The sequence below is a fragment of the Ursus americanus genome, chromosome 11 (genome assembly GCF_024610735.1).
Source record: "Ursus americanus isolate L20-20 chromosome 11, mUrsAme1.1.p, whole genome shotgun sequence".
Taxonomy (NCBI): Eukaryota; Metazoa; Chordata; class Mammalia; order Carnivora; family Ursidae; genus Ursus; species Ursus americanus.
The window spans coordinates 27,452,630-27,478,633 of NC_142137.1; the positions used below are offsets into that span (position 1 = coordinate 27,452,630).

The 26,004-nt window shown below is 38.1% G+C and overlaps 1 protein-coding gene and 1 pseudogene across 2 annotated transcripts in view; one reads left to right on the top strand and one right to left on the bottom strand.

Annotated features, from left to right (window-relative positions):
* The window catches only part of CDK19 (cyclin dependent kinase 19), a 164,082-nt gene that overhangs the window by 25,170 nt on the left and 112,908 nt on the right, over window positions 1–26,004 (bottom strand). For both annotated transcript variants that reach the window (XM_045798476.2, XM_045798477.2), the window contains 3 exons: window positions 22,465–22,575; window positions 20,067–20,207; window positions 162–219 (listed from right to left, as the gene is read on the bottom strand). In XM_045798476.2, coding sequence (XP_045654432.2) covers window positions 162–219; window positions 20,067–20,207; window positions 22,465–22,575 — 310 coding nt within the window. The remainder of the gene's footprint in view (window positions 1–161; window positions 220–20,066; window positions 20,208–22,464; window positions 22,576–26,004) is intronic.
* LOC148109256 (large ribosomal subunit protein eL39 pseudogene) lies at window positions 11,345–11,500 on the top strand (annotated as a pseudogene).

Genomic DNA, 26,004 nt, shown 5'->3' on the forward strand with positions numbered 1-26,004 from the left:
ATTTTATAAACTATCTATCTACACTCCCCAACACATTTTCTAAAAACATGATGAGGAAGTCATTTGAAAATTACCTACTTAAATAAGAGTCTTAAAAAGGGGATACCACCTTTGCAGTCACTTCGGTATCTTAAAAAATTATTTTAGAAATAATTACCTACCTATTTTGACTCTCCCCCTTTCAGGACCTTCTCCCATTACTAGGATATTTGCTGGTTTCTAGAAATAAAAATAGAGCATTCAAATTACTATGCTTATTCTTTTGACATGCTCTAAAATGGAAAGAAGTTCTTAAAATATGAAAATATCACTTCTGTATTTGCATCAAAACCATAATAGAATATTAAGTACCCTCTATATAAAAGCATTTGACATACCTGAAGTTAGCACTAAACTTCTATAAACATCTTTGCTTTGAAAACATCTTATTTTCAAAATTATATCATATAAGTAATTATAAAAAATTGAAGCTATCATTTCTGTTTACCCCACAGAAGTAACAAGTAATAATAATTTTTTAAAAACCTGCACATAAATAAACTGTCCACTTGCTGCCCACAACAAAGTTTTTGTGGTTGAAAATTTTTATGTAAAATTTCTAACCACAACATCATTGCCTTCATTTAAGTGAATCAAATAGGATATTCCTTGCTCAATATTTCTAAACCACTATAGGAAAACATGATCGACATTCAACAGACTCCATTAAAATCCACATGCATTTTCATCTATAGTTCATGCAAACGTGAGAAATTCCAAATAGAATTTCAAGATGTAGGAAAATTAAAACCAGGGCTAATACGGAGCTATATAAAGAAAAGAATAAACTGCAAATGTATCCACTGTCTTTTAAGTCATCCTCATTTGTAGATATTTGGAAACAGAGGAACTGTGGAAACAGGCTTTTGGGCAAGTCAGTCTCCTCTGTAAACTATTTAGGGAGAAAATTTATGATTCATTTATTCAATCAATGAAAGTATTTTTAGCATCTTCTAGGGACAAAAAAATATATTAACAATTAAGAGGAAACACAAGCGCATGATGAACCAAATTCCTAACCTCCAGATGCTCGTTACATAAGTAGAACGAAAAAACAGGAGCTTTGTATCTTAGAAGCTAATGCCATTTATGAGTTACGGAGAGGAGTGAGGTCTTAGGCTAGAGGTTAAACCAGATTACATTTAGATCCCTTCCAATTTGCTGGCTCTTCTTAAAGTTTCAATGAAAACAATAAGCACTCAAACAAACAAAAAACCAGTTCAAAGGAGGAAGTGATTAACCAGAGTTTCCAGAGTTTCCATTGTTGAGCGGATTATTCATTGGAGGTGAGGGCAAGGGTGGTGTCCGTCATCCAGATTCTGAAAAATGAACAGGAACTAGCATGGTGGAATAGAAGGGCAAGAGAACCACAGGAGGTGAAAAAGGCTAGGAACGAGGTAGGCTTAGGAGACCATAACCTGGACAGAATTCTGGACAGAAACCAGAGGACTCATGTTGGGGGTAGTAAAGTGAACCTAGATTCAGGATAATCTTAAATGCCAGGTGAAGTGATCTGAGTTTTATATGACAGGCCGTGAGATGATGGGCGAGGGGCAAATATCAGAACTAGGCTCTGTCCAAGGTCTTCTCGGCTGAAACGGAGAGGGAGGTATGGAACTGAGTAACACTGTGAAGGAGAAATTAACATGACTTTGTGACTAGTTGAAGTCAGAAGACTAAGACAAAGGGTGATAAAATTCAGCAAGGTTTTGAGTTTCCGCAACTGGAAGAATGTTGGTGCCTTTATTATGAAAAAGTTATGAGAGGTCCTGGTTAGGGAAGGGGAATAATCTGAGATGCCTACATCCCACTAGCTAGGGGAGTGGAAATAGGAAGATTCAGATTTGAAAGTTTTTGTCACTGGAGTATGATGACTAAAGAAAACATGAGACAAAATTAGTTTATCACAGCCAAAAGAGAAAACAGCACTAGACAAAACCCAAACCTGCAAGATTCAAGTTTGACAATTTATCAATGATCCATTATAGATAAAACACTGTACTGCAGACTTTTTGGAAAGAAAGAAAAATAAAACATGAAGCTCTTGACTTCAAAGAGCTTTTGAATCTAGTAGGGAAAGACAGACAAACTGTTTTTTGTAATATCAGGCAGGTTATGAAAAGTACCAAAATAAGCCAAAAGAAAGTAGAAGTAAAAAGATAATGGTAAGGGCAGAAATCTATGTATTTATGAATCCTCTAGAATGACTACTGCAAGAGAAGAGAAGGTACAAATAAACATTACAAATTATAAGAATGACTATAACTACAGGTCCAACAGAGGTTAGAAAGATAAAAGAACCTCACAAAGAACTTCATATGGATTAACTTTAAAATGTATACAAAATAGCCAAAGTCAAGAAAATGTAACCTACAAATGGACGCAAAATGAATTAGAAAAGCTTAAGAAACCAATAAGTGCTAAATGAATTGAAACTATAGTTAAAAATGCTCCTTCCAAGAAAATACTGGACCCCAAATGATCACAGAAGCGAGTTCTCCAAGTTTTCAGTGAACAGATTGTTCAATCTTATTCAAACATTTGCATAGAACAGAAAAAGAGGGGACGCTCCCAATACATTCTAGAAGGCCAGTGTAATCTTGGTAGCAAACCCAAAGCATTCGAAAGAAAAATTTCAGGCCAACCTCATGAAAATAGATACAAAAATACTCATAAGTATAGATGCAAAAATATTAAACAAAATATAAGTCAAAAGCCATTAACAGGAATTCCAGGATGGCTTAATATGAGAAAGCCTATATATGTCCATCACCATATTAACATATTAAAAAAGAAAGATGGTATAATTATCTTGATAGAGGCTGAAAAAGCAGTTGATAAAATTTAACACCCATTCATGATAAAATCTCTCAGCAAGTTAGACTAGAAAAGTACCTCCTTAACCTGATAATGGGTATGTCTCCAAAACTGAGAAGTAATCTGGGAAGGATTTCCTTTAAAATCGGGACTAATGCAAGGATACCCACCATTACCACTTCTAAAATCAACATTCCACTGTAAGTCTAATGCTATAAAACAATAATTAAAGGAATATGGATTGGAAAGGCAGAAACAAAATTATTGTTCATTGCAGATGATGTAATTATTTACATAAAAAACTCGAAGTATTTACAGATAAATTATTAGCAATAGTAAGAGAGTTTAGTAGGATGTTTGCCTAATTGAACAATATGAAAAAAATCAACCGTATTTCTATATAACAGCAAAAAAAAAAGTAGGAAATAAAAATTTTCAAAGGCAGCATTTCTATAGCAATAAAAAAAATAAGGTACCTACAAATAAATACACTAAAGGATGTACAAGATTTTTGTACAGAAAATCTTGAAACTTGATCTTAAATGACATTAATAAGTCCTAAATAAATTAAGGGGTCATGTTTATAGATAAGAGGATTCTATATATAAAGACATCAATTTTCCTCATACTTATCTGTAAATTCAATGCAATTTCAATCAAACTTCCATCAAAGTTTTGTGTGTATGTGTGCGTGTGCATGTGAACTTGAAAGCTGATTTTAAAATGTATGTGGAACATAAAATAAAATAAAATGTATGTGGACGAGTGAAGACCTAAGGATGGCAAGATACTCATGAAGTGCTAGGGGTAGGGAATGAGGAGAGGCATCTGACTCAAAACAGGATGTCACGATTTATTTTAAAGCCACAGTGATTAAGACAGTGTGATACTGGTACAGAGAGAGACAAATGGATCAATGGGATAGAATGGAGAGCCCAGATGGAACCATAATACTGGGAGAAGAAGAACTTCAAGTCAGTGGAGAAAAGAGAAACCATTCACTAAATGGTGTTGGCACAAGAGGTCATCCAAATGGAAAAAAAATAAATAAAATGAATGCTCACCTCATACCACACACACAATTTCAGGTAGATTAAGGATTTAAACATGCAAAACTTTAAAAGTGTTGGGGGGAAGGGAGAATGTAGAGAATTTCTTTCTGACTCTCAGGTAGGAAAGAATTTCTTAAACAAGATTTTAAAAAATAATCAAAAAAGAAAAGACTGATCAATCTGGCTATTAAAAATAACTTTCAATCATCAAAAATAAATAAAATAAAAAGACAAAGCACAAACCAGAAGTATTTGCAATACACATAAGTAACAAAAATTTTGTATCCAGAATAAAGAACTCCCCACAAATCAATATAAAACCAACCTAATAAAAAAATGGGCAAAATGTCCGAACAGGCATTTAACAAAAGAAGAAACATATAACCATTAAGTATATGAAGATGCTCAACCTCATCAATAATGAGGGAAATGCAATTAAAATCACAGTGAGATACCATTTTACACCTGGTATATTGTTTAACAATTAAGAACTGTTGAGTAGGAAGTGGGTCAGGGGGAACTCCAGTACATTGTTGGTAAGAGAATAACTTGGTACAACTTCTTTGGAAAACAATTTGGCATCATCTTGCAAACCTGAACAATCACATACCCTTTGACTCAGTAATTCCATTTTTAGACACACGAGAGAATGTTCATAGCAGCATAAGTTGTAATACAAAAAATCTGGACAAAACCCAAATTTCTAGCTAATAGAAAAATGGAGAAATTAATTTTGGTAGAATCACACAATGGATTTTAAAATAGCAGTGAAAATTTTGGGGTTACTAATAAAGGTAAAAAAAAGTTTGAATCTTAGAAGCATTATGTGGAGTAAAAAAAGCAAGTTTGGAGGACTATATACAGCAGAATGCCATTAACATAAACTTAAAACCAAGCAAAACTAAAGAATATATGGGTTAGGCCCACAAACAAACATGATAAACCTATTTTTAAAAAGGAGTGAATAATGGATTCAAAACTTAGGATATTTGTTACTTCTTGAGGAGGCAGGAGGATGGGATGGGGCGGGGAGCATAAATAGAAACAAGCTACCAGTAATGTTCGAGTTACTGGGGTAAGTGACAGGCTCTCGACTGTTAGCTTTGGAAGGTACATAATGTTCCAAATACTCTTTTGTACATATCATATATTAAGACGATAATAAAGACAAAAAACAAAGCGAGGAATGGGGATATGCATTGCTGGGAGGGTGTCATTTTTAATAGTAATAAGCTCAGAGAATTGCTCAGAGAATGCCTGCTTTTGAGAAGGTAACTTTTGGGATAAGACCTGAAGAAAGTAAAGAAATAAGCTGCTGGAATTTAAGGGAAGAGCAGTCTAGACAAAGGGAAGGGGAAGCTGAAAGGTTTGAGACAGGAGTTCGGCTGGTGAACTGGAGACTTACTAGGGAGAACAGTGGGCATCAGGAAGCACAGAATAAGGCGCTGATGACACTAGAGAGAAGGAAAGCCAACAACAGAGGGCTTGCTTGCTGTTCCCAATGTTCTGCTTTGGGCACAAGTCATCTGAGTACCAGAATTGGTAAGTTCTTGAGCACTGTCTGGCCTGCGCTCTAAGAGTAGGTGAGGGCTCCTGCAAGATTTGCAGAAGGGCAAGGCCATGGCGTAGAGTAGTGAGGAGAAGCCTTGGTGAGCCAGCAGCCTGGTTAACTGGAGAAGGAGCCAAGAGGTCAATGTGGCTGGAGTCAATGAGACAGCAGGAGAGTTAGCACAGGAGAAGCAGTGGAGAGGTAAGGTGAAGCTGGCAGGGGGCTGTCAATCATACAGAATGATGTAGGAACTTGCAAAGACTAGGTTTTACATGACTAGAATTAGCATTATTTTATTATATATTATCTTTCTCTCTTATCCATAATTTTTATAGGTTGTACAATATGGATTTTGGCATTTTGCCAAATCTCTGATGGAAGGATATGGAGAGACTATCATTTTCTACAACATTATATATTTCTATAATGTCTGATTTTGTATTTTTTGGTATGGTTTCTCATTAGAGAAATAGAATTTTTTAATAAAAAATAAGTAATGTTGAGAGAAATAAAAGGTGTTTAGAGGGAAACAAGCCTAATGAAAAACCCCGCGAAGGAGCAACCATGGTAAGAAAACAGAGCCCGTAGTGTTCTAGAAGCTAAGAGAGCTTGAAAAGGAAGAGGTAGTCTTTAGGTGCAATAGAATGAAAGATGGGAAGAGGCAACTTCTGTCCATTTGCACAAGCCAGACACAGTACATGAGACCCAAATAAGTAGAGAGAAGGTAAAGGCAGAATTAGAGTATACTGTTGAAGGCCTTAGTGAGAACAGACTCTCTGGGATATAACAATTCTTGGGGCGCCCAGCTGGCTCAGTCAGAAGGGAATGCGACTCATGATCTTGGGGTCATGAGTTCAAGCCCCACATTGGGTATAAAGATTACTTAAATTAATAAAACTTTAAAAAAAAACAACTCTTAAAAATTATCCAATAAACCACAAACCATAAACCCTTTGCTATATTATTTGTAATTCCTAAATTTTGAGCTTAAACCCTCTCAGAATAAATCTGTAAGATAAAAACACAAAGTATGTGAAAAGGGAGCAAAGTTGCTTCTCATATGAAAGGCAAATAGATTATGAGCATTTGAATGGGAGAAGAGCAGGAAGCTGGTCTCAGATCACTGTTAGCTAACTCTCAGAAGTTCCTGCAGTCATGCTCTCTAGAAAGAGAGAATATGAACACCACTATGGAATGAGGTGACAGAGACAGAGAGAGGAGTCCAGCTGGTAATGAAGTTTGTAAGGAATACCTTGTATATAAGATACTTGAAGCCTATGGAAGCTCTAAGTGTGGGGTCCCCCTGGAGAGCCAGAGTTGAGGGCAGAGGCAGTGACGTGGTTTGGGGGAGCAGCGGCTATAAGCTCTTTGGTACAACCTAAGAAAGGAACCCAGGGCTTGGGCAGTATCCACAGAGAAGGGCTCCTGTAGTCAAGTTAAGATCCGGAATTGCACAGGAAGCCATTTTTAAATACGCACCCCTTAACTGGGATTACATGCCCCCACCCCCCGAACAAGTACATAAATGTTAAGGTCACAAGATATTTGATGTTTCAAAATAACAATGATAACAACAAAATAAATGTTATAAGCACCATTAAAATGCGTTTACATTTTCAAAGCATTTTCATATCAATCATTTCCTTTTTCTTAAACCGAAACACTCAAGGGCCTACAGGTCTGGGGCAAGTCTCAGAACTCCGCCTGGTCCTCAAGGTTCCAAACCAAGTCATATTTACAGATATTACGCTTACTTTTCAAAGACTAACTTTAATAGTGATTACCTGAAGTGAAAGTATAGGCTTTAATAAAAAAAAATTAAGGCAACTGCAGCTCACGCACACGCACCCACACCCACGCACACCTGAAAGAACGAAGAAAGGATACCAAAATTGTTCTGACCTACTTACATCCCAATTAACACAGACTGTGCTTTACTAAAACTCCTCTTACTGTGAACACAAAATGCCAGCTGTGAAAGAAAGTGATACTGCTGGGTTTGCACACTTTCGTTACCATAGAAACAGCAGAAATGGCAGGACTTGGATGCCTCACATTTAAGTTATCAGCAATAAAATCGGATAGACAAATCAAGGCTGCAGGGTTTAATTTAGTTAAACTGTATTTTAAAGGCAAAAGTCAGGGAAATCATGTGACAAACAATATGATGACTTGGAAACTATTCTTGAAATATCTGCATTTTAGCAAAATTCAGCTAATTCTTGAAGTTACATTCATGATGCTTTGCGTGTACTTCAGATTTGCTTTTTCCTTCTATAGAAACAATTTTTTTCCCACAGGGTTAAATTTATTTTAGTTAATTGGCACCTCATAAAAGAACAGCCTAAAGATACACAATTATCCTTTACTACATTTCCTTTGCACTCCCCACCCCAGGACATTTGAAACAAAAATATGAAGCCACAAATGACTCTTATCAGCACCAATAAAGAAGACAGGAAAACACAAACACAATTGTCTACCACCCTGAATAATAGGGACAAAACCAATCAGAATATCCATCGGACCAGTTTCTGAACAATGAATAGTGCTGGTCTAATACTAATAGCTACAACCACTCTTTTACTTAAATTTAGTAGTGGCACAACTCTCCTCATATTTGATGCAGAAGTACATTCCCAGGAGAAAACCCTCCGTTTATGGTCCTTTCTTTATACTGTTCTCCATTGTTCACCTTGAACAAAAAAGATTGTGTTGTAACAAATTGCACAAAGAACTATGAGTGAGATAAATGTGCTTTTTCTCTTTAGCAAACACAGCAGTCATTTGCTAAGAGCATCAGATTATCATAACTGTTTATGCCTTAAAACCACCCCAGTGATAGTAGAGGGTTTAAAAATACGGAGAATCTGGTCATTGTGAATGGAACCTCCCAGAGGGCAAGGAAGATACTTCTGTCACCACTTTCTGTATCTGCTGAAATCCAGGGACACAGTATTTAATAAATATTTATTGGATGAAGGAATAAAAATTGTCAATGGTTAGTACTCATGGGAGGCAAGTTTTCAATTTTAAAAGAAGTTGCAGGGCGCCTGGCTGGCTCAATCGGTGGAGCATGAGACTCTTGATGGCGGGGTTGTGGGTTCAGGCCCCACGTTGGGGGCTTTTACTTAAAAATAAAATCTTTAAGAAAAAAAAGAAGTTTACAAGAAACTAGAGTCAGCACTTACCCCAAAATATGCCAAGCTCACTTCTGAATACAGGTCTCCCCTGCTTTCTAAAAGTTCAGTCACACCCCTTTACTTTTACAAAGGACCTGCGTTAATATCTGCTTTTTCTAACTGAAAGAAATACAGAGATTTCGTTTAAAAAAAAAAAAAAGATGAGAAGTGAAAATCGCATTCAGCATCGGTGTGCACCCACCGTTAAGGGGGCAGTGCGTCTGGGGCAGGGAGAGCGGCTCTGCCAAGCTCCGCCCCCCGACCGCACTGGGCATCAACCTGCCATAGCTTTCAACTAGCAGCATCTGGGCTTTCTCTGGATTTATGCTGAGCATCTGTTAGCAAGATGTGTCCTAAGGCATCAGAAAAGCCTGAGAGAGGTTATTTTTTGGGTCTAGGAAAGCTCAAAAACTTCCATATAAATTAATGGTTACCATTTCTTTACTCCGTTTCAGCCTACAAAAGATTTCATAGGACGCTCTACTTTCAGACAGTGGGGGAAACCCGTAGAGGTGTTTTTTTTTTTTTTAATCCTGATTTTAGTTTATTCTAGAGTTTCAGCAACCACCCGTATGCTAATGATGCTCAAATCTATAACCACAGGTCTCTAAACTTCTATATACTTAGAGTTATGTCAACGGTAGGTTGGCTGTCTCCACAATCATCTCCACTTATTCAAACTGAATTTTTACTGCCTCTTTTTCTGGTATTCCCTTCTCAGTCAATCAACGAAAGCGGAAGTCTGAATACCCTGTCCTTCATCCCTCAAATCGAATCCTCAGCTCTGATTACCTTACTTCCTACATATTTAGCTGCTCTTTCCCCTCCGGTCTATCTTGATTACCTCTGCCAGGTCTTCACCAATTCTCCACCACCTGATTACAACAGCCCGAAAAAGCTACTATCCCGGCACCCTCAAACCAGTTCTCCCTATCCCTGTCTGAGTGGTCTCTCTTCAGCAAAAACCTGATCAGCTCAGCTCTAACTGGCCAAAGGAAAAGTCCACGCTTCTGAACACAATGGTGAAGCATCACCATGGTCGGGTCCTTACTTTTCTGCTCCTTCATTCACTACTTCTTGCTTCGTTCCAGTGATACCAACATGCTTGTAGTTTCTTACCCCATGCCCTTACTCCTGCCAGCTCCTCTGCCTGGAATGCTGCCCCCCCTTCCCCCTTTCATCTTATAAATCTCTACTTCTCCTTTAGACTCAGCCCGCACCCCAAATGGCCAGATGTCCTTCTCCTGTGCTCAGTACCTTCTGCATAGCGGATCTCTGACTATACCTCATAATGTCCTTTTTTTTTTCTTTTAAGATTTTATTTATTTATTTGAAAGAGAGCGTGCATGAGAGAGCACAAGTTTGGGGGTGGGGGTTGAGAGGGACAGACGGAGAGGGAGAAGCAGACTCCCCATTGAGCAAGGAGCCGGACGCAGGGCTCGATCCCAGGACCTGGAGATCATGACCTGAGCCGAAGGCAGACACTTAACCAACCCAGGCACCCAGGTACCCCCATAATGTCTTTTTTAAACCTTGTTGTTATATGATGATCCATTTGTATATCTTCCCCACCATGCATTCACTGAAGGAAGGGATTGTATTTTATTTATCTGTGTAGTCCCAGCGCCCAGCATAGCTCCTGGTACATATTAGGAGATCAAAATCTATTTGTAAAGCAAATATTCTGAGTCTATAAGCCAGCACTTCTTCCACAGAAATCCAGTTATAAATGAACAATCTAGTTAAAATGACAATTAGTTTCCATAGTTCTTCACGTGTCACACTTTAGCTATATTGTAGGTGAAATAGGCATTTTTTTTTTAAGATTTTATGTATTTATTTGACAGAGAGAGAGACAGCCAGCGAGAGAGGGAACACAAGCAGGGGGAGCGGGAGAGGAAGAAGCAGGCTCCCAGCAGAGGAGCCTGATGTGGGGCTCGATCACGCCCTGAGCCGAAGGCAGACGCTTAACGACTGAGCCACCCAGGCGCCCCGAAATAGGCTTTTGTATTCAGAGAACCTGACCACTGTTTAAATTGCTATTTCTGAGCAAAAATGCCTTCCCAGTTCAAAATTATTTATCTACAACTAGATGCAGGCTATCTGTAACTCAGGAACCGTCTACAGCATTAAATGCTGTGATTCATTTCATTTTACTTAAAATGGTTTGGAGGTATCTGTAATAGGTTAATCTGAATAACCTATGTTAATCAAACCTTGGTGCTCATAGTAAACAACGCCTGCCAACCCAGCACTGCACAACAGTTAACAATGCACTTCTTTGTTTTGGCCTTTTAGGAGTGGTTACGGGCCTGGACAGCAGAGATAAGGTTTTCTTTTCTCTAACAGGAACCAATAAAAAGCAGCCGTTATTAGAAGCTTAATGCAAGACAAACACAGGTATCTAGAAGGCTACTTACCTAACTGCAAGGTCACTAAGAGTATAATCAAGATAAATCCTACATTGATGGCAATGCCAGGACTAATGCTACAAAGACATTCAGATTCTATCTTACTCGTTAATGAGTACAATCTGTCCTCAGAGTAGCAATGCTGGTAGAAAGTAGTTTTCTATTTACATTTGTGACATTCATATTTAAATCAAATAATTCAGTCTTATCATTGAGAAATTAAGAATGTCATAGGCAGAGCTCCTCTCTCCTTTTCTCTGCAGTGGTGGTATGTGCCGTTGACGGTTCCTGGCCATGTCTTCTCCCAAGACTTTCAGGATCAAGCGATTCCTGGCCGAGAAGCAAAAGCAGACTCGTCCCATTCGCCAGTGCATTCGGATGAGAACTGGTGATAAAATCAGGTGTAGCTCCAGGAGGAGACAAGAGAGAAGAGCCAAGCTGGGTCTCTAAGGAATGGCACATGAGACGGCACATGTGTTTATGCTGCATGCAGGTCATGTGCTCGTATCCTATCACTCTGTAAACATCACGCCTACCTGAACAATAGACCTGTTTTATCGGGGGGGAAAATGATTGTTCTCTGTCACTATGCTTTTGCACCAGTAGGCTGGTTCAGCAATAAATATGGAAGACCTTTGGTTTGGGGGGGAAAAAAAAGAATGTCAGAGGTAGAAATTATGAAACTGAGCCCTCTCTTTTGACTCATGAAGACACGAAGGTGAAAGACCTACAATCTTACTCAAGTTCATTGTCCCCCCTAGACAGTGGCAGACCCAGGATTAGAACTCAAGCCTCTCAGGAATGCACCACAGGCCAGGGTTATGAGAACAAAAGTGCACCTGGAAAATGCACAACACTTAATTGATTTATGGCCCTCACCTGTAGAAGGCTTCTACTCAGATGAGTGCTTAGTTGAGAATAAGATCACCCAAAATAATCATCATATGCAGTCTCCCAATAAATAATCAGTCCATGCATGTCAGATCCCCTCTTGATGAAGACACCATCATTCTCAATGAGGGATCCTGAATCACCCTAGAGTTCTAGTCACAGAGGATGCCTGTGGTAGTGATTACCCTGGTATATACATTTGTCCAAACTGATCGATTTCTAACTAAAATGGATACATTTTATCGTGTGTGAATTCTACCTCAATAATACTAATTTAATAAAATAGTATGCCTGAAATGATTCTTCAGTTTTAAACACAGGCCTCAAAGTGCTGGGGCTCCTGTCTATGGCCCTTGATTCTTAACCAGTTCCTGCTATTTCTGTCACTGTGGAATATATCTTAATTATCGCCTCTTAGTGACTTTGGAGTTAGTTTGGCAAACCACCTTCTAGATGCATGTGTTTGTCAGTACAGGCTACTAAAACTTTACGCTAAAGTCAGGGATCATCACAAGAGCCCTGTCCCTGAGCTGAACCTTAAGAGGTCTCATCCCCTTTGAAGTGGGCCCTCTTGGAAGTGTGGTTCTTAGTGTTTATCACCTGTCCACGGAACAGATGGTGCAGCAATACACTCCAGCTCACACCAACAGATGTGTAGGACTCTGCAGAAAGCTCCCGTGACTGGGGTATGGGTGTGCGTGATTGAAAACCTGTTATGCCAAAAAAAAAAAAAAAATCACAGCCCAGGGGCGCTTCAGTGCCTCAGTCGGTTAAGGATCCAACTCTTGATTTCAGCTCAGGCCATGAACTCAGGGCTGTGAGACCCACGTCTGGCTCCATGCTAGGCGTGGAACCTGCTTAAGATTTTCTCTCTTTCTCCCTCTGCCCTCCACCCCACTCACACCCTCTAAATAAATAAATAAATGAATAAATGAATAAATAAATAATAAAATATCACAGCCCGTATCTAGAAAACACCTCAATAATACCTTCTCACATTTTAAGGTATATGTCACAGTATCCAGAGCACCTTAAGAAACATTATCTCGCCTGATCTTCACAAGGCTTTAAGTACAGGTGGGACAGGGGTGACATCACTACCATCAAAGGCCTTCGGCTGCAGACATGAGCTGCTGAGCCACAGACTCTGGAGGACCCAGCCCTAAGGAACTAGTAAGGGACCAAAGGTCACCAGCAGGAACCCCAGTGTGATTCATCAGCGTGACAAGATCTGGAATTGCCCAAAGTCACCTAAAATTGCAAGTGAGAAAATAACCAAACCATATTTTCCTAGGATTTTTATTGTTAGCTCTGCATTCTAAGCCATTAGGAAAATTCTTCAAAATGCCAGCATGATGGCTACTGTCAGATTTTAAGGGGTTCATTGTGGTAAACACATTTACCCTGTCAGGCCCTGTTTAGCACAGACAAAATTAAAGACCTGATGTATCTCCTTGTCAGACAAGGTATGAATAGAAGCTGTGCTGCACACAGAGATTCTTAGAAAACTCTCCAACCACTGAGCACTTATTTTAATCAAACTTCCACAAAGAGTAACAGTACAGCACTTCCTCTCCAGCTGAGTGGAAACAGAGGCCATCTCTGACTTTCGTACGTTGATCTTTATACAGCGATGTTCCTAAAGCACCTTCAAATGCTCTCTCTTAGCTAAAGGACGATAATATTTCATGCTTCCTCATGGTGTCTTTTCATTGCTTGTCAGCTCCCTGTTTCAACACAGCAGCACTACCAATTTTTAGTAGTGGGAAACTTAAATTTTTCTTTGCATTTTTGCCTTTGTTCGAAAGAAATGCATGAAAAATAGAAATGAGATAGTGGTGATAAACATAGGCCTCAGACTGTATAACAAAGATGGGATCTCTAGGTACGTTCAAAGTGAAGAAAAATCCCGGATCTCAAATGAACACACCCTCTAGATTTAAGTAGCTTAAACCTGTGGTTCCATAATGGGTGGGGAAGAAATGGAGGGGGAGGGGACAGGAGAGGAGGGGAAATGAACATACACCAAATTCTGGAAATAAATCACTGAAGAATGTTTGGAAAAGCGGAGGGATAAGTGGTACATTATATTATTTTTTAGCTCTTTAGAACCAGAACTACCCCCAAACTCTTGCCACTCAAGCAACTTTTCAACAAGGAAAAAGTGATATATGAAAGAAGGGACTTCTTGCACTTTCTTATGTTTCCACTAAATAAATAGAACAATAACAGGATCCAAATATCATATAAAAGCCTCTTAGAGTTTGCGGTAGGCAGCCTCGGACACGGTTTCCAATATCCCCACCCCTAGTAAACACGCCCTTTGTAATCACTCCCCGAGTGTGGGCTGCACAAATGACTTCTAGTGAACAGGAGACAGCAACGGTAATGGGATGTCACTTCCATGATTCACTAACAGAACACCGTGACTTCCATCTCGCTAACACACACTCTCTCGCCCTCTTGTTTGCTCACTCTGGTGAAGAAAACTGCCATGTTGTAAGACGCTCTGTGCAGAAGCCTATGTGGCAAAGAACCAAGGGAAGCCTCCACCTATCGGCTCCTGAGGAAATGAATCCTGCCAACAACCACGTGAACAAGATGCTTCCTAGTGAAGACTTGAGATGACTGCAATCGTTTAAGGAGACTCTGAGACAGGATCCAGATAAGCCACACCGAGAGTCCCAACCCACGGAACCTGTGAGATGATAAATGTTGTTTAAACATCTTTAAAGCCACTACGTTCAGGGGCAATTTGTCATACAGCAGTAGATAACTAACACAGACTTAAAACATACACAGCCAACAGGTCATAAACAACCTAGAATGCTGTTGAAAATCAAATAAGTATTCTGCCTGAACAAGCTGGTGTCATAGGAAAAAACAAACCAAACCTATGTAGCTCTCTCTCAGTTAGTATGACAAAGTATCCAGAGGCATTAGTACACATTTCTCTGTAGCTAGAATATCTATTACACCATTTTCTTTAATCAACTGAAATATACCTGACTCTAAGTATTGGCAAGTTTATTATTATTATTATTATTATTATTATTATTATTACTATTAACCTCTAATTGAATAAAAAAGTCTTTAGGTCTGTGACAGGAGTGACTTTTTGACAACCGTAAAATGTTTAGTAGATGTTAACTAATAACAAAACTCAAAAGACTACTGGATACAAAATCATTTTCTCCCTCAACTAGATCTCACAAAATGTCCACGTACCATGTTTGCAGACAATATAGTTATCTGTACCCATACACTTCAAAAGAGTACAAATTCACCCACCATTGTGAATAATAATTACCATTCAAACCCAAAGTTAGAGTTTTAGGATGGGACCCCCACAAATATTTTTTTGAAAGACAGAGCATGATCAGGGCCCTGGAGCATTTACTAAGATCTTTCATTTGATAAAGACCTAGCATTTATCATGTGTTAGGGACTGAGATAGGAAAGTGACAGAGAGAGTTTAACTTATAGTTCAGTTTATGCCACTGATCCAGTAGCAACACTGAGTAACTAAGGAGCCATAAATCTTAACAACACTATCATTGAGCCAGTATTTCTCTACCTTTGCTAAAGAACAATATGCAATTGTCAGATGGTTTGCTGAAATTCAATACATGTAACTTAAAACACAAACAATATACCAACACTAGGAATACAAAAATTAGTAAGATATGATCCTTGCTGCCCAGAAGCTCATAATTTTGAAAAAGGGATAAACTGTATCTTGGCACTCTTCCAGCCTTACCAGAATCGTAATCTCATAAAAGTGAGTCATCCTATATTTCATCTTCTTACTCTTAGCTATATCCTGCTGTAAAATTAAAATACATCTTTTTTCCCTTGGTGTTTACAAGTTCCAAATATTTATAGACTCATGTCTCTACTTTGCTGTCTCTCAGCCAAGATGAATATATTTAGCTCCTCTTCTCCTTTCCTTTTAAAGCAATTCCTCAATATAAGTAATCTTTTAGTGACTTTATTTAAATTCTCTATTTCTGTTTTAAATTCTGGGATCCAAGTGACATAACTAAATACTACTCCAGATATGTAATCAATCACAGGGAAAAACCCCAACCTTCTTTGATGATATAATGCCTGTTTGTAGAGTCCAAAACACTGATTTATATTTACTTTTTCAGTTTGGGGGTTATACTATTACACTGTAAATTTAATGCCTTTAGGATCTTGCAAGTTTCTCGCTCTGAAACAATTGTGACCAACAAATAGTATAAAGCCAAATTTCTTTCAGCGATAGGAAATGAAGCATTAAAAAAAAACCACTCATGATTAAAATCGCAACTCTATTAAGCTTACACACAAAAAATAACTTTTCAAATGTCCCCATCAAGTTTTTAACACCACATTCATATTTGATATACTTTATATTTCTATATCTACTACAGAATACATTTAAAGTAAACATACAAAACAAAATCTTCTACTCCTGGAAGTACTTTGGCAGAACCATGACAATATGTTCCAGCTATCAGGATTCATGATCAGTGATAAGAACTTAGCAGGCTGTCCCAGGGTAGATTCCTACTGGTTCAAAGTTTCAAATATTATTAGTTACTTATTTGAAGAGTAGAGGCATTCAGCGAATGTGAGTAAATTATGAATGTGCTATCCAAGGTCAGAACCACATGCAGAATGTATTTTCAACACTATGCTCATGCTATGGATGAGGTAATAATAATCAATAGTGGCTTTTTTAATGGGAAAAAAATTTTCATTCCAGAAAAAAACATTCATTCTGTTGCTTCCAATTTTTTTTTAAGTAAACTCTACACCACACACAAGGCTTGAACTCACAACCCTGAGATCAAGAGTTGCATGCGCTACCCACTGAGCCATCCAGTCCACCCCTGTTGCTCACAAACTTTTAGTACTTAAGAACAAACAAACTCCCAGGGCACCTGGGTGGCTCAGTCAGTTAACCGTCTGCCTTCGGCTTGGGTCATGATCTCGGGGTCCTAGGATCGAGCCCTATGTCGGGCTCCCTGCTCAGCGGGGAGTCTGCTTCTCCCTCTCCCTGTGCCTCTCAACCTGGTTGTGTTCTCCCTCTCTCTTACTCTCTGTCAAATAAACAAAGAAATCTTAAAAAAAAGAAAAGAAAAAAAAGAGCAAGCTCCCTAGCCTGCTATCTAGAGCTTCCTTGATCAGGCTCTAACTGATATCTTTCTAGACTTCAGCACACACTACCACAATTTAGCTTATCCATTTTGTAGTCAGACAGAATTCCATACTCTTTCTGGGATAACTCAAGAGCTTTCTCACCTCAGAAATGTTTACACCCAACACTCCCTTAGGTTACCCTCCTCTCTCAAATCTCTACTTAGGGTGTCAGTATAGCCGAGCGGTCTAAAGTGCCAGACTCAAGCTTCGCTTCCTCAAGTCTCTATGTTCATTCTACTTATCCTTCAACGTCTGGCTCAAGTGGCAGCTCTGTGAAGCTTTCCCTGAGCCCCCCCCCACCCCTCATAACCTCTTCTAACCTTGAGTAGCATTTGGTCTGTGCCTGTCACATGGCCACGATCACATTCTTTCTCATCTAGCTTATAGCATCTTGCTTGCGTCCATGGCACATTTCTTCTCTCAGAGTAAAGTCCTGAGGAGAAGGTCTTCCATGCAGTCATATTTGTACTTATCCCCATCCCTCATGCTTTAAACATACAAGGTAGTAATAAATGTTTATTGTAGACAGTGTGTTGAAATATATACATGTTACTTGATCCAAAAGCATACCATAATAATCAGTATTCTTACTCATACTCACTCACTGGGGAAATATTTACTCAGTACCTATTGTGTACTCAGGTACTACTAGGGTGCCAAAATGAATCATAGACCCTGCTCTCTCAAGAAGTATACTGTCTAGGGACGCCTGGGTGGCACAGTGGTTAAGCATCTGCCTTCGGCTCAGGGCGTGATCCCGGCGTTACGGGATCGAGCCCCACCATCAGGCTCCTCCGCTATGAGCCTGCTTCTTCCTCTCCCACTCCCCCTGCTTGTGTTCCCTCTCTCGCTGGCTGTCTCTATCTCTGTCAAATAAATAAATAAAATCTTTAAAAAAAAAAAAAAGAAGTATACGGTCTAGAAGATGTTCTAAGGCAGCTACATAAATTGCTATAATATTAACGGATAAATTTCATAAGAGAAGTAAAGATGTACAACAGCAACCAGCAAGAAGGAGAGATTATTTCCAAGTAGGAATGGCTATGAGGGTAAGTTTTAACATTTGTGCAAGTCCTCAAAGACAGGTACTATTTGAATATGAAGAGACGGGGTAATAAATAAAGGCCACTGAGGCAGGAAATCTCAGGACGACACAAGAAACAATCAACAGTTTAATGGTACAGTGTAAATGAAAGACTACAGGGATAAAGAAAAATTCTAAAGGCAGTTGGAGCTATATCTGTTACGACCTTGAAAGCCCAATAAGGAACTAGAGCTTTAGTCTGTAAGCAATGCGGAACTATTTCAAAGTTCTGGAACGGGAGCTCTATAATTATTCAGAAGGTCCCAAGTGGATGGAAGGGAAAGAGACTGTTTGCAAGGAGACAAGTCCAGAGGCTAGTACCATACTTCAAGAGAGAGACAATAAAGGCCTGAGCTAGGAATGAGGCACCAGGGATGGAAATGGACAAATGGAAGAGATAGTTTGGAGGTGAAACTGACAAGACTAGGCAAGGTCTAGATGTATAGTGCAAGGGTCTGCAAGGGGTAAAAAAAACTTTCTAGGCTGAGAGGAGGGTGATGCCATAACTAAAATAGACAGGAAAGCAGCAGCTAACCAACTAGGAGAAAACTGAGTCCTAGTCATACTGAGCTTTAGTACAGGTGGATACTCAGGTGAAAACGTCAGAAATAAAATCTGTTAATCTATGCTATTCAGAATAAAATATAGAATTTTGTGAAAAAAGAGTTGAAATTAATCTTCAATAAAAGATTCTGATCGATGATGATTCAAACATGATCATGAACTCAAAAATAACTCACATCCGTTACATTAAGTACATATAGCAAATTAATATCTAAAACCATTTATGAAGGAGGCTTTGATCTAGAACGACCTCAGGTACCCACGTAAAAAGTGCTGATTCATGGTTAATAGCAAAGTGGATAGGTGGAAGTCTTTGAGATCCTTACAGTTCAAAATTACGAGGTGAAATGCATCTGTTGAAATGGTAAGTCCATCTTTGTGGTCACTGTCATTTGCCTCCAATTTAACTTCAATGTCACAGAAAGAGATGGTCAAGTCAGACGGCAAGGCCTGACTGACAGGGTAGCAAGGGGTACTAACTAGATGTCCTGTGTATTCATTCCTTTCTATAACAAATACTTCTCAATTAGTAAAACCGAGTCGACCTAGATTTATCCCTACTATATCCCTAGAATCTCCAAAAGCCTAAAAAAAAAAGATCATGAAACCACTTTTCCTAGGAGAGTTGGGAAATAAAATTTCCAATTATAAACTCCTGGGTATTACAACTATTCAGTAACCATATTTTCTTACGAAAAACAAAAAAGATCTCATTAATATAAACTAACATGACAATAATGCAAAGGTAACTAGAATCTGACATTAATAAATGTTTGTTACATGTGTACTGAAAAAAGTAAAATCAAACATTTGATTTATTGTAATACTGGTAACATTTACTGATAACACTGGTAACAACAGTCTATTTACTGGATGCAATGTCATTATTTCAGCTTAGCTCTTAAGGAAAAAAAAACAAAGAGAACTCAATTTTTATTATTAATGTTTTTACTAATAATGAGCAATAACATGAAAAACAAAATGGATTGCAAGTTACTTATTTCACATACAACTATCCATTAAGAGTATACCAATCATTCGTTGAAAACCACACTGACATTTTATAGCTATGCATATATATAATGGAAGAACGAACACCAAATGTTAATAATGGTAATCTTTTAATTGTAGGCTTATTGGTGATTTTATTTCCTTCCCTTTTGCTTATATGTGTTTTAAATTTTTTTTACAATTAATATTTATAATAATTCTACTAAGAGGAAAAGATATTTTTTAAGAGAAGGTAAAAAAAAATTGTATTGATCAATTTAAAAGAAACATACTTACCAGATCTCTGTGAAGCACCCAATTTGCATGGAGGTAATGGATACCATCAAGAATCTGGTAAAGTAATGATTTAACCATAGATCTTGGCAACTGCATGGGCTTTTTATTTGCTTTTGATGCCCGGTGAAACTTAATAATATGCTAAAAATTAAAAAAAAATAAAACATACAAAATAATATATAGTATTTGCTAATATCTACATCAATGAAACACAAGTCTGCAATAAACTCTCTACATTTAAAAATTACTTACTAAAGGCCAATAATGACGCAAAGAAAAATAATTTGAATAATAAGGTCAACCAAATAGAACCTATATTGGGGGTGAATGTGACAATGTTATTGAGGGTATAATGACTAGATTTACTGAAACCATTAAGATTTTCATTAAATAAGACCGACAGGTAAAAAGCGTTGATGTTTAAAAGCCTGCATAAAAATAGTACTACTAGTTGTATTCTCTATTGACAGAATGAAAGACTAAAAAAAAGAGAAAAAGACCCTGTAAATCTTTACTGTTCTTCTTCTCCTTCTTCTTTTTTTTCTTTTTTAAAGAAACTCCATGCCACATATGAGGCTTGAACTCAACAATCCTGAGATCAAGAGTCCCATGCTCTACTGACTGAGCCAGCCATGCACCCCTATATCTTTACGATACTATAAGAAGTTAGCACTTAGAGCATTTGTGTAATGTCACTGACTATGTGTACATTTGAATAATTGTTAAGTTCTACCTTCTTTTGGTACAGAATGAAATTAGGATACAATCCCATTAGTTAATATTAAATAGGAAATCGCTAGAAAGGAGTAGGGAGAGGAAAAACGGGAAATTCAATCCCATTGGAATAAATACAACTGCATCAACATATTATAATTTTTATGTCCACATGTTATTTCTAGGTTATAAAAACATTACAATGACAGGGAAGAAATGCTACCTGTCCCCCAAACCTGTACCTCCATCTTCACCTCACCCCTACGCAAAACATGACATAATGGGTATTAAAGGCCACTTAAACCCCTATTAAACAACACTGGTAAAGCTGTCAACAATGCTCCACTAACTTTAAAGTGGCCAAATCGTATGGAAAAATTTTAAGCTGTTTACATAGATTTTTTGCTTTTTTATAAACTGTTCAACAATATGTACTTTATTTAAAGAACTAATAGAAAATTAGGGTTTATACTGTAGCAGCAGTGCCCAAAAAACAAAATATATATATATATATATAGTAAGAGCTACACATATATAACTTTCAACTTTTTATAGCCACATCAAAAGAAAAAAAAAAGAAACAGGTAAAATTAATGGAATATATTTTAATTAACCCAGTATATTCAAAATATTATCATTTCAACATATAATCAATATAAAACATATTAATGAGATATTTTACTTTTTTTTTTTTCCTACTAAATCTTCAAAAGCCAGAGTGTATTTTATATCTGTAGCGCATCTCAACTTAGACCAGCTACACTTCCAGTGCTCCATAGGCACACGCGGCTAGGGGCCGCCATGTTACAAACAACACAGTTCTGCGGGGAAGTACTACATGTTCTTTCATCACATCACTGAGGTTCAAAGTGAAGTACACATGTTATCAAATAAACCTTGGCAGAAATATAAAGGATACAGAGAAATAGGGAAAACATAATTTTTATGAATATCCATGAGAAAAATTCACTGGACATTCTTGTCAATATGCTATAATAGCATAAATTCTGAAAGTTCCTTCAAGACCTGTAAGTCTGTTAAAGTTACTCTAAACAGATGTGCCATATGTATAGATGACACACCACAATATGTCAAGTCAAAACTTAACTACCAAAAATCTGGACTTACTGCCAAGTTTGATTTTTTTTTACTTTTAGCAACTCCTTGGATAAAACGTTTAAATACCCTGACTTCTGACATAAAAAATTGGGAATTAGAATTTGGGGCTAATATTTGTAAAACTATATATGTACTTCCATTTGGTGGAGTCGGTTTTAATTGGAAAAATGCTGCAAGAGATTGACCTTAACTTAGGGAAATTATTCACAAGTACATAACTGGTGAAATTTGAACTACCGTGTGTACCACAAAAGAAAGCAATTTTCACTACAGATTATCAGTAAAGTGTCACTGATTACTTGCATAAAATTATAATCTCACACACATTAACACTTTCTGAAGTGAAATTCCTGAGTGTTACGAACACCATGTTCTCAGTATATGAGATTATATGTTTATTGCTTGAGTTCTTTGAAATCTGCATTTGCATTTGATACTTATTTTACACTCTGGTCAACAAAGCAAGTTTTCCTTTATATGCATTAGCAATATGCAGTGCATACATTAATCTGTTTCTCCATACGTAGATGAAATAGTCCTAAAAATAAAGCTCGTTTAGACTTACCCACAAATCATGTTCTGCATAATCAAAGAGCAGCCACACCTTCCTGTCACTGTGAGAAAGGAACACCTTCTGCAAGGCGATCACGTTAGGGTGCTTCAATTCTCGCAAAAGCTGAATGCAAGAGGAAGAGAGGGGTCACTCTCCTGTTCGCAAGCAGGGGGAAATGATGCATTTTCTAGTGAAATCTTTGAAAATTTAGACAATCCGGATAAGCAAAATAAAAGAAAAAAAATACCCCTACTCCAAGATAAGCTCTGCCCCATCTTGGTGCATATCCTTCCAAATCCTTTTTCCACCTGTATGTGTGTGTTTTCAAAATGGGATCATTTTAAGTAGTAAAACGTAAAATGGTAAACAAAAGTAAACATCATAGAATGAAGTAATTAAAAATAATCTGGAATGTGATTTTTTTTTTTTTTACTATTGGGGGGCAGGAATCACGTATTATTTCTGTTTTTTTCTACCCTAGCACAGTAGGTGCTCAGTAAATATTTGACAAAAGAAGGAAAGAGATTTAACAATCCCTACACTTATCCATGCCTAGAGCATGTACTTGAGGTTTTTTAGAAAAGCAATGAGTATAAGGTAATGACTCTGATACTCGCTGATAAAAAAAAAAAAAATTGGTGTGGAGAAGAGGTCCCATAAACAGAGAATAAGGAATAGGTCCTCACGCAGTAGAAGCCAGACCCTGAGAGTAAGAAGGAAATCATAAGATAGACCAGATCCGCAAGTGAAACCTTAGCACTTGGCCCATAACAGGCAGCTGCTTGATAAATTATTTAGCAACAACAACTTTCGCTGTTTGAGGGGAAAGCCTTATAAACACGCCTGCCTCAGGCAGTTCTTAACCAGGGTTCAGATTTAACACTAACATGCTCCATTTGATATTTTCAATGTCTTTTAAATGTAAAACTCTGTGGGAGATACAAAAAGGGAGAGGGAATGAAATTTCTACTGAATACTCTGTGTGTCGGATTATATATACATGTTTTTCTCTCGTTTAATCCTTATAACAATCCTATGATGCACATGGAACCTGAAGTCAGTGTCATAAAAACAGCTTGACCAAAACCAAACACCTAGAAAGAGAAGAGGTTTGGATTTAAAGAGATCTGCCTAATTCCAAAGTCCATGCTTTGTCCACAGTGGCTGAAGTTTTTGTCTTCAATTCCCGCAGTGTAATGGGCAAGACAGACACACAAATCGATTAACGAGGCAAGAGAAAAACAAATTCCTTACCCATTCTAATAACTTTATTATTATTTTTTCCCAATGACTTGAAATGAGTAAAGTATACCTTCAGTGCCTGTGCTGAAATCCTGTACAAATTCATGTGAATTCCATCTCTGGAACTTTTAATAAATTACTTCCCAGTTGCCTAATTCTTCACTACTTTCAATGTTGTTTCCCAGTCCTTCAATTCTCTCATTTTGGCTCTATACTTCAACCCTTTCTCTTGACCTGCACTTTGACCACCTTTGCTGGAAGGTGGTGCTCTACTGGCTATAATTTGGGCATGGTTCCGGGATACTACTCCCTGGGTTCTCCTTCAACCCACATGCCCTGGAACACAGCTAAGAAACAAGGCTTAGGATGGGCTTCTGCTTCACAGTCTGCCTCAGGGTTCTACCCGCATTGCCTACTGGATCTAGGTGGGAAAGGAGAGCTGGAAGGAAATGTCCAGGGAAGACAGAACAGTCCTACTCCCTTGGTGGAGAAGGAGGGCGGTGGGGCTATTAGGTGGGTGCTCAGCTTTGGGCTGCTATCTCTGTTCCCACTGCCTAAGAAATGTTAAACAACCCTGCTTCTTGCTTCAGACGCAAATGTTAGACATAATATGCCCCTAATTAATAACTGAATCAGAGAAAGTGGGGGATACAGAGCTATATCCAGACAGTTTCCTCCTTTTGAATGGTTTAGGCTCTCTGACACAGTAGGTTAATATGTTTAATGACCCTATTTGCCATGGTCAACCTTCAAGCTCTTGGACTCTGGGAAGAGGCCTCACTGCAGGTGCAATGTCTTGTCACCCTTTCTTTCTGACTCTTGGTATTAATGAACTTAGAGAGTTTGGCTTTATTAAGTCTCTACCCAAAATACATTCTCTTTGTTGCCTGCAGTGGAAGGGAGGTGAAACTCACTGCTGCATCTAAACCAGGTTCTGACTTGTTGGGGGAAGGGGATGTCACATGTAGCAATGTTTCATCACATAAAAAATTATGTTTTCTGTGACTACAAATTGGTGATCTCTCTACAATGAAACCACTTTAACTCCCATGTTTGAACATTACTTTGAATAGGTAATACATTTACATGGTCCAAAAATCAAAAGTACATAAAAGGATATACACTGAGATGTCTCATAACCATGCCTGCCCCTGGTGACCTTAGTCCTCCTTTCCTGCTAAAACTAACAACTTTTATTAGTTAATTCTTCCAGTGTTTCTTTATGCAAATAAAAGCAAACAGGAGTATATATTTTTATCTGTCCTTATTTACTCAAAAGATAACACTTAAGTTTTTTTCAATACAATCTATCCTAGAAATTCTCTCCAATATCAGTATACAATATTAGTATTGTAGGTAGAAATCTTCAATACAATATTAGTATTGTAAGTAGAAATCTTCCTTTTTCTTCATTACGGCAGCAATAAATTTCTAGGTCTTTTCTTTTCCAGCTCTTTTTTTTTATTGTGGTAAAATATACACAACATAAACTTAACATTTTTTTTTAAGATTTTATTTATTCGACAGAGACAGAGACAGTCAGCGAGAGACGGAACACAAGCAGGGGGAGTGGGAGAGGAAGAAGCAGGCTCATAGGGGGAAGAGCCTGATGTGGGGCTCGATCCCATAACGCCGGGATCATGCCCTGAGCCAAAGGCAGACGCTTAACTGCTGTGCCACCCAGGCGCCCCTAAACTTACCATTTTAACCATTTTTAAGTGTACAGTTATCCTTTGATACTCATTTTGCAGAAATATCTCACTGTTATAGTCTTTATTCATCCATGTAAAGCAAGAGATAAGACAAAGGCCAAATAATGGGGAGCCTTGTACGCCATGCAGAAGTGTCACCAGCGAGGCTCTCTAATATCACTGGAAACTTGGTGAGCACAGAGGGTTAGTGGAGAAGCCAGCCGATATTAAAGGGTCCCACACCTTAACTATCTTCTGTGTGTGTCTCATGGTCAGGTCACCGAACAAGGAAGTTTGAGGGTGACGGAGTTTAAGACGACTCTTAGATTTGGCTTCACGAAATCATCTGTACTTTATGTGTATTTATATTAGTATTTTTTATACTGCTTTAACTGTTTACAACTGTCCCCCATTAAACCTTGAGGACAGTTTTTAATTTATCCCTGTATCCCCAGGGACTAACGCAGGGCCTGGCACATAGAAGAAGTCCTGTTTTTAGTGATCTCATCTACTTTGAGGGCTTTAAATGTCACTGACGTGCATGAACTCCTAAATGTTTATCTCTGTCCACACATCTTCCCTGAGCTCCAGCGATAGGTATCCAACTGCATCAACATCT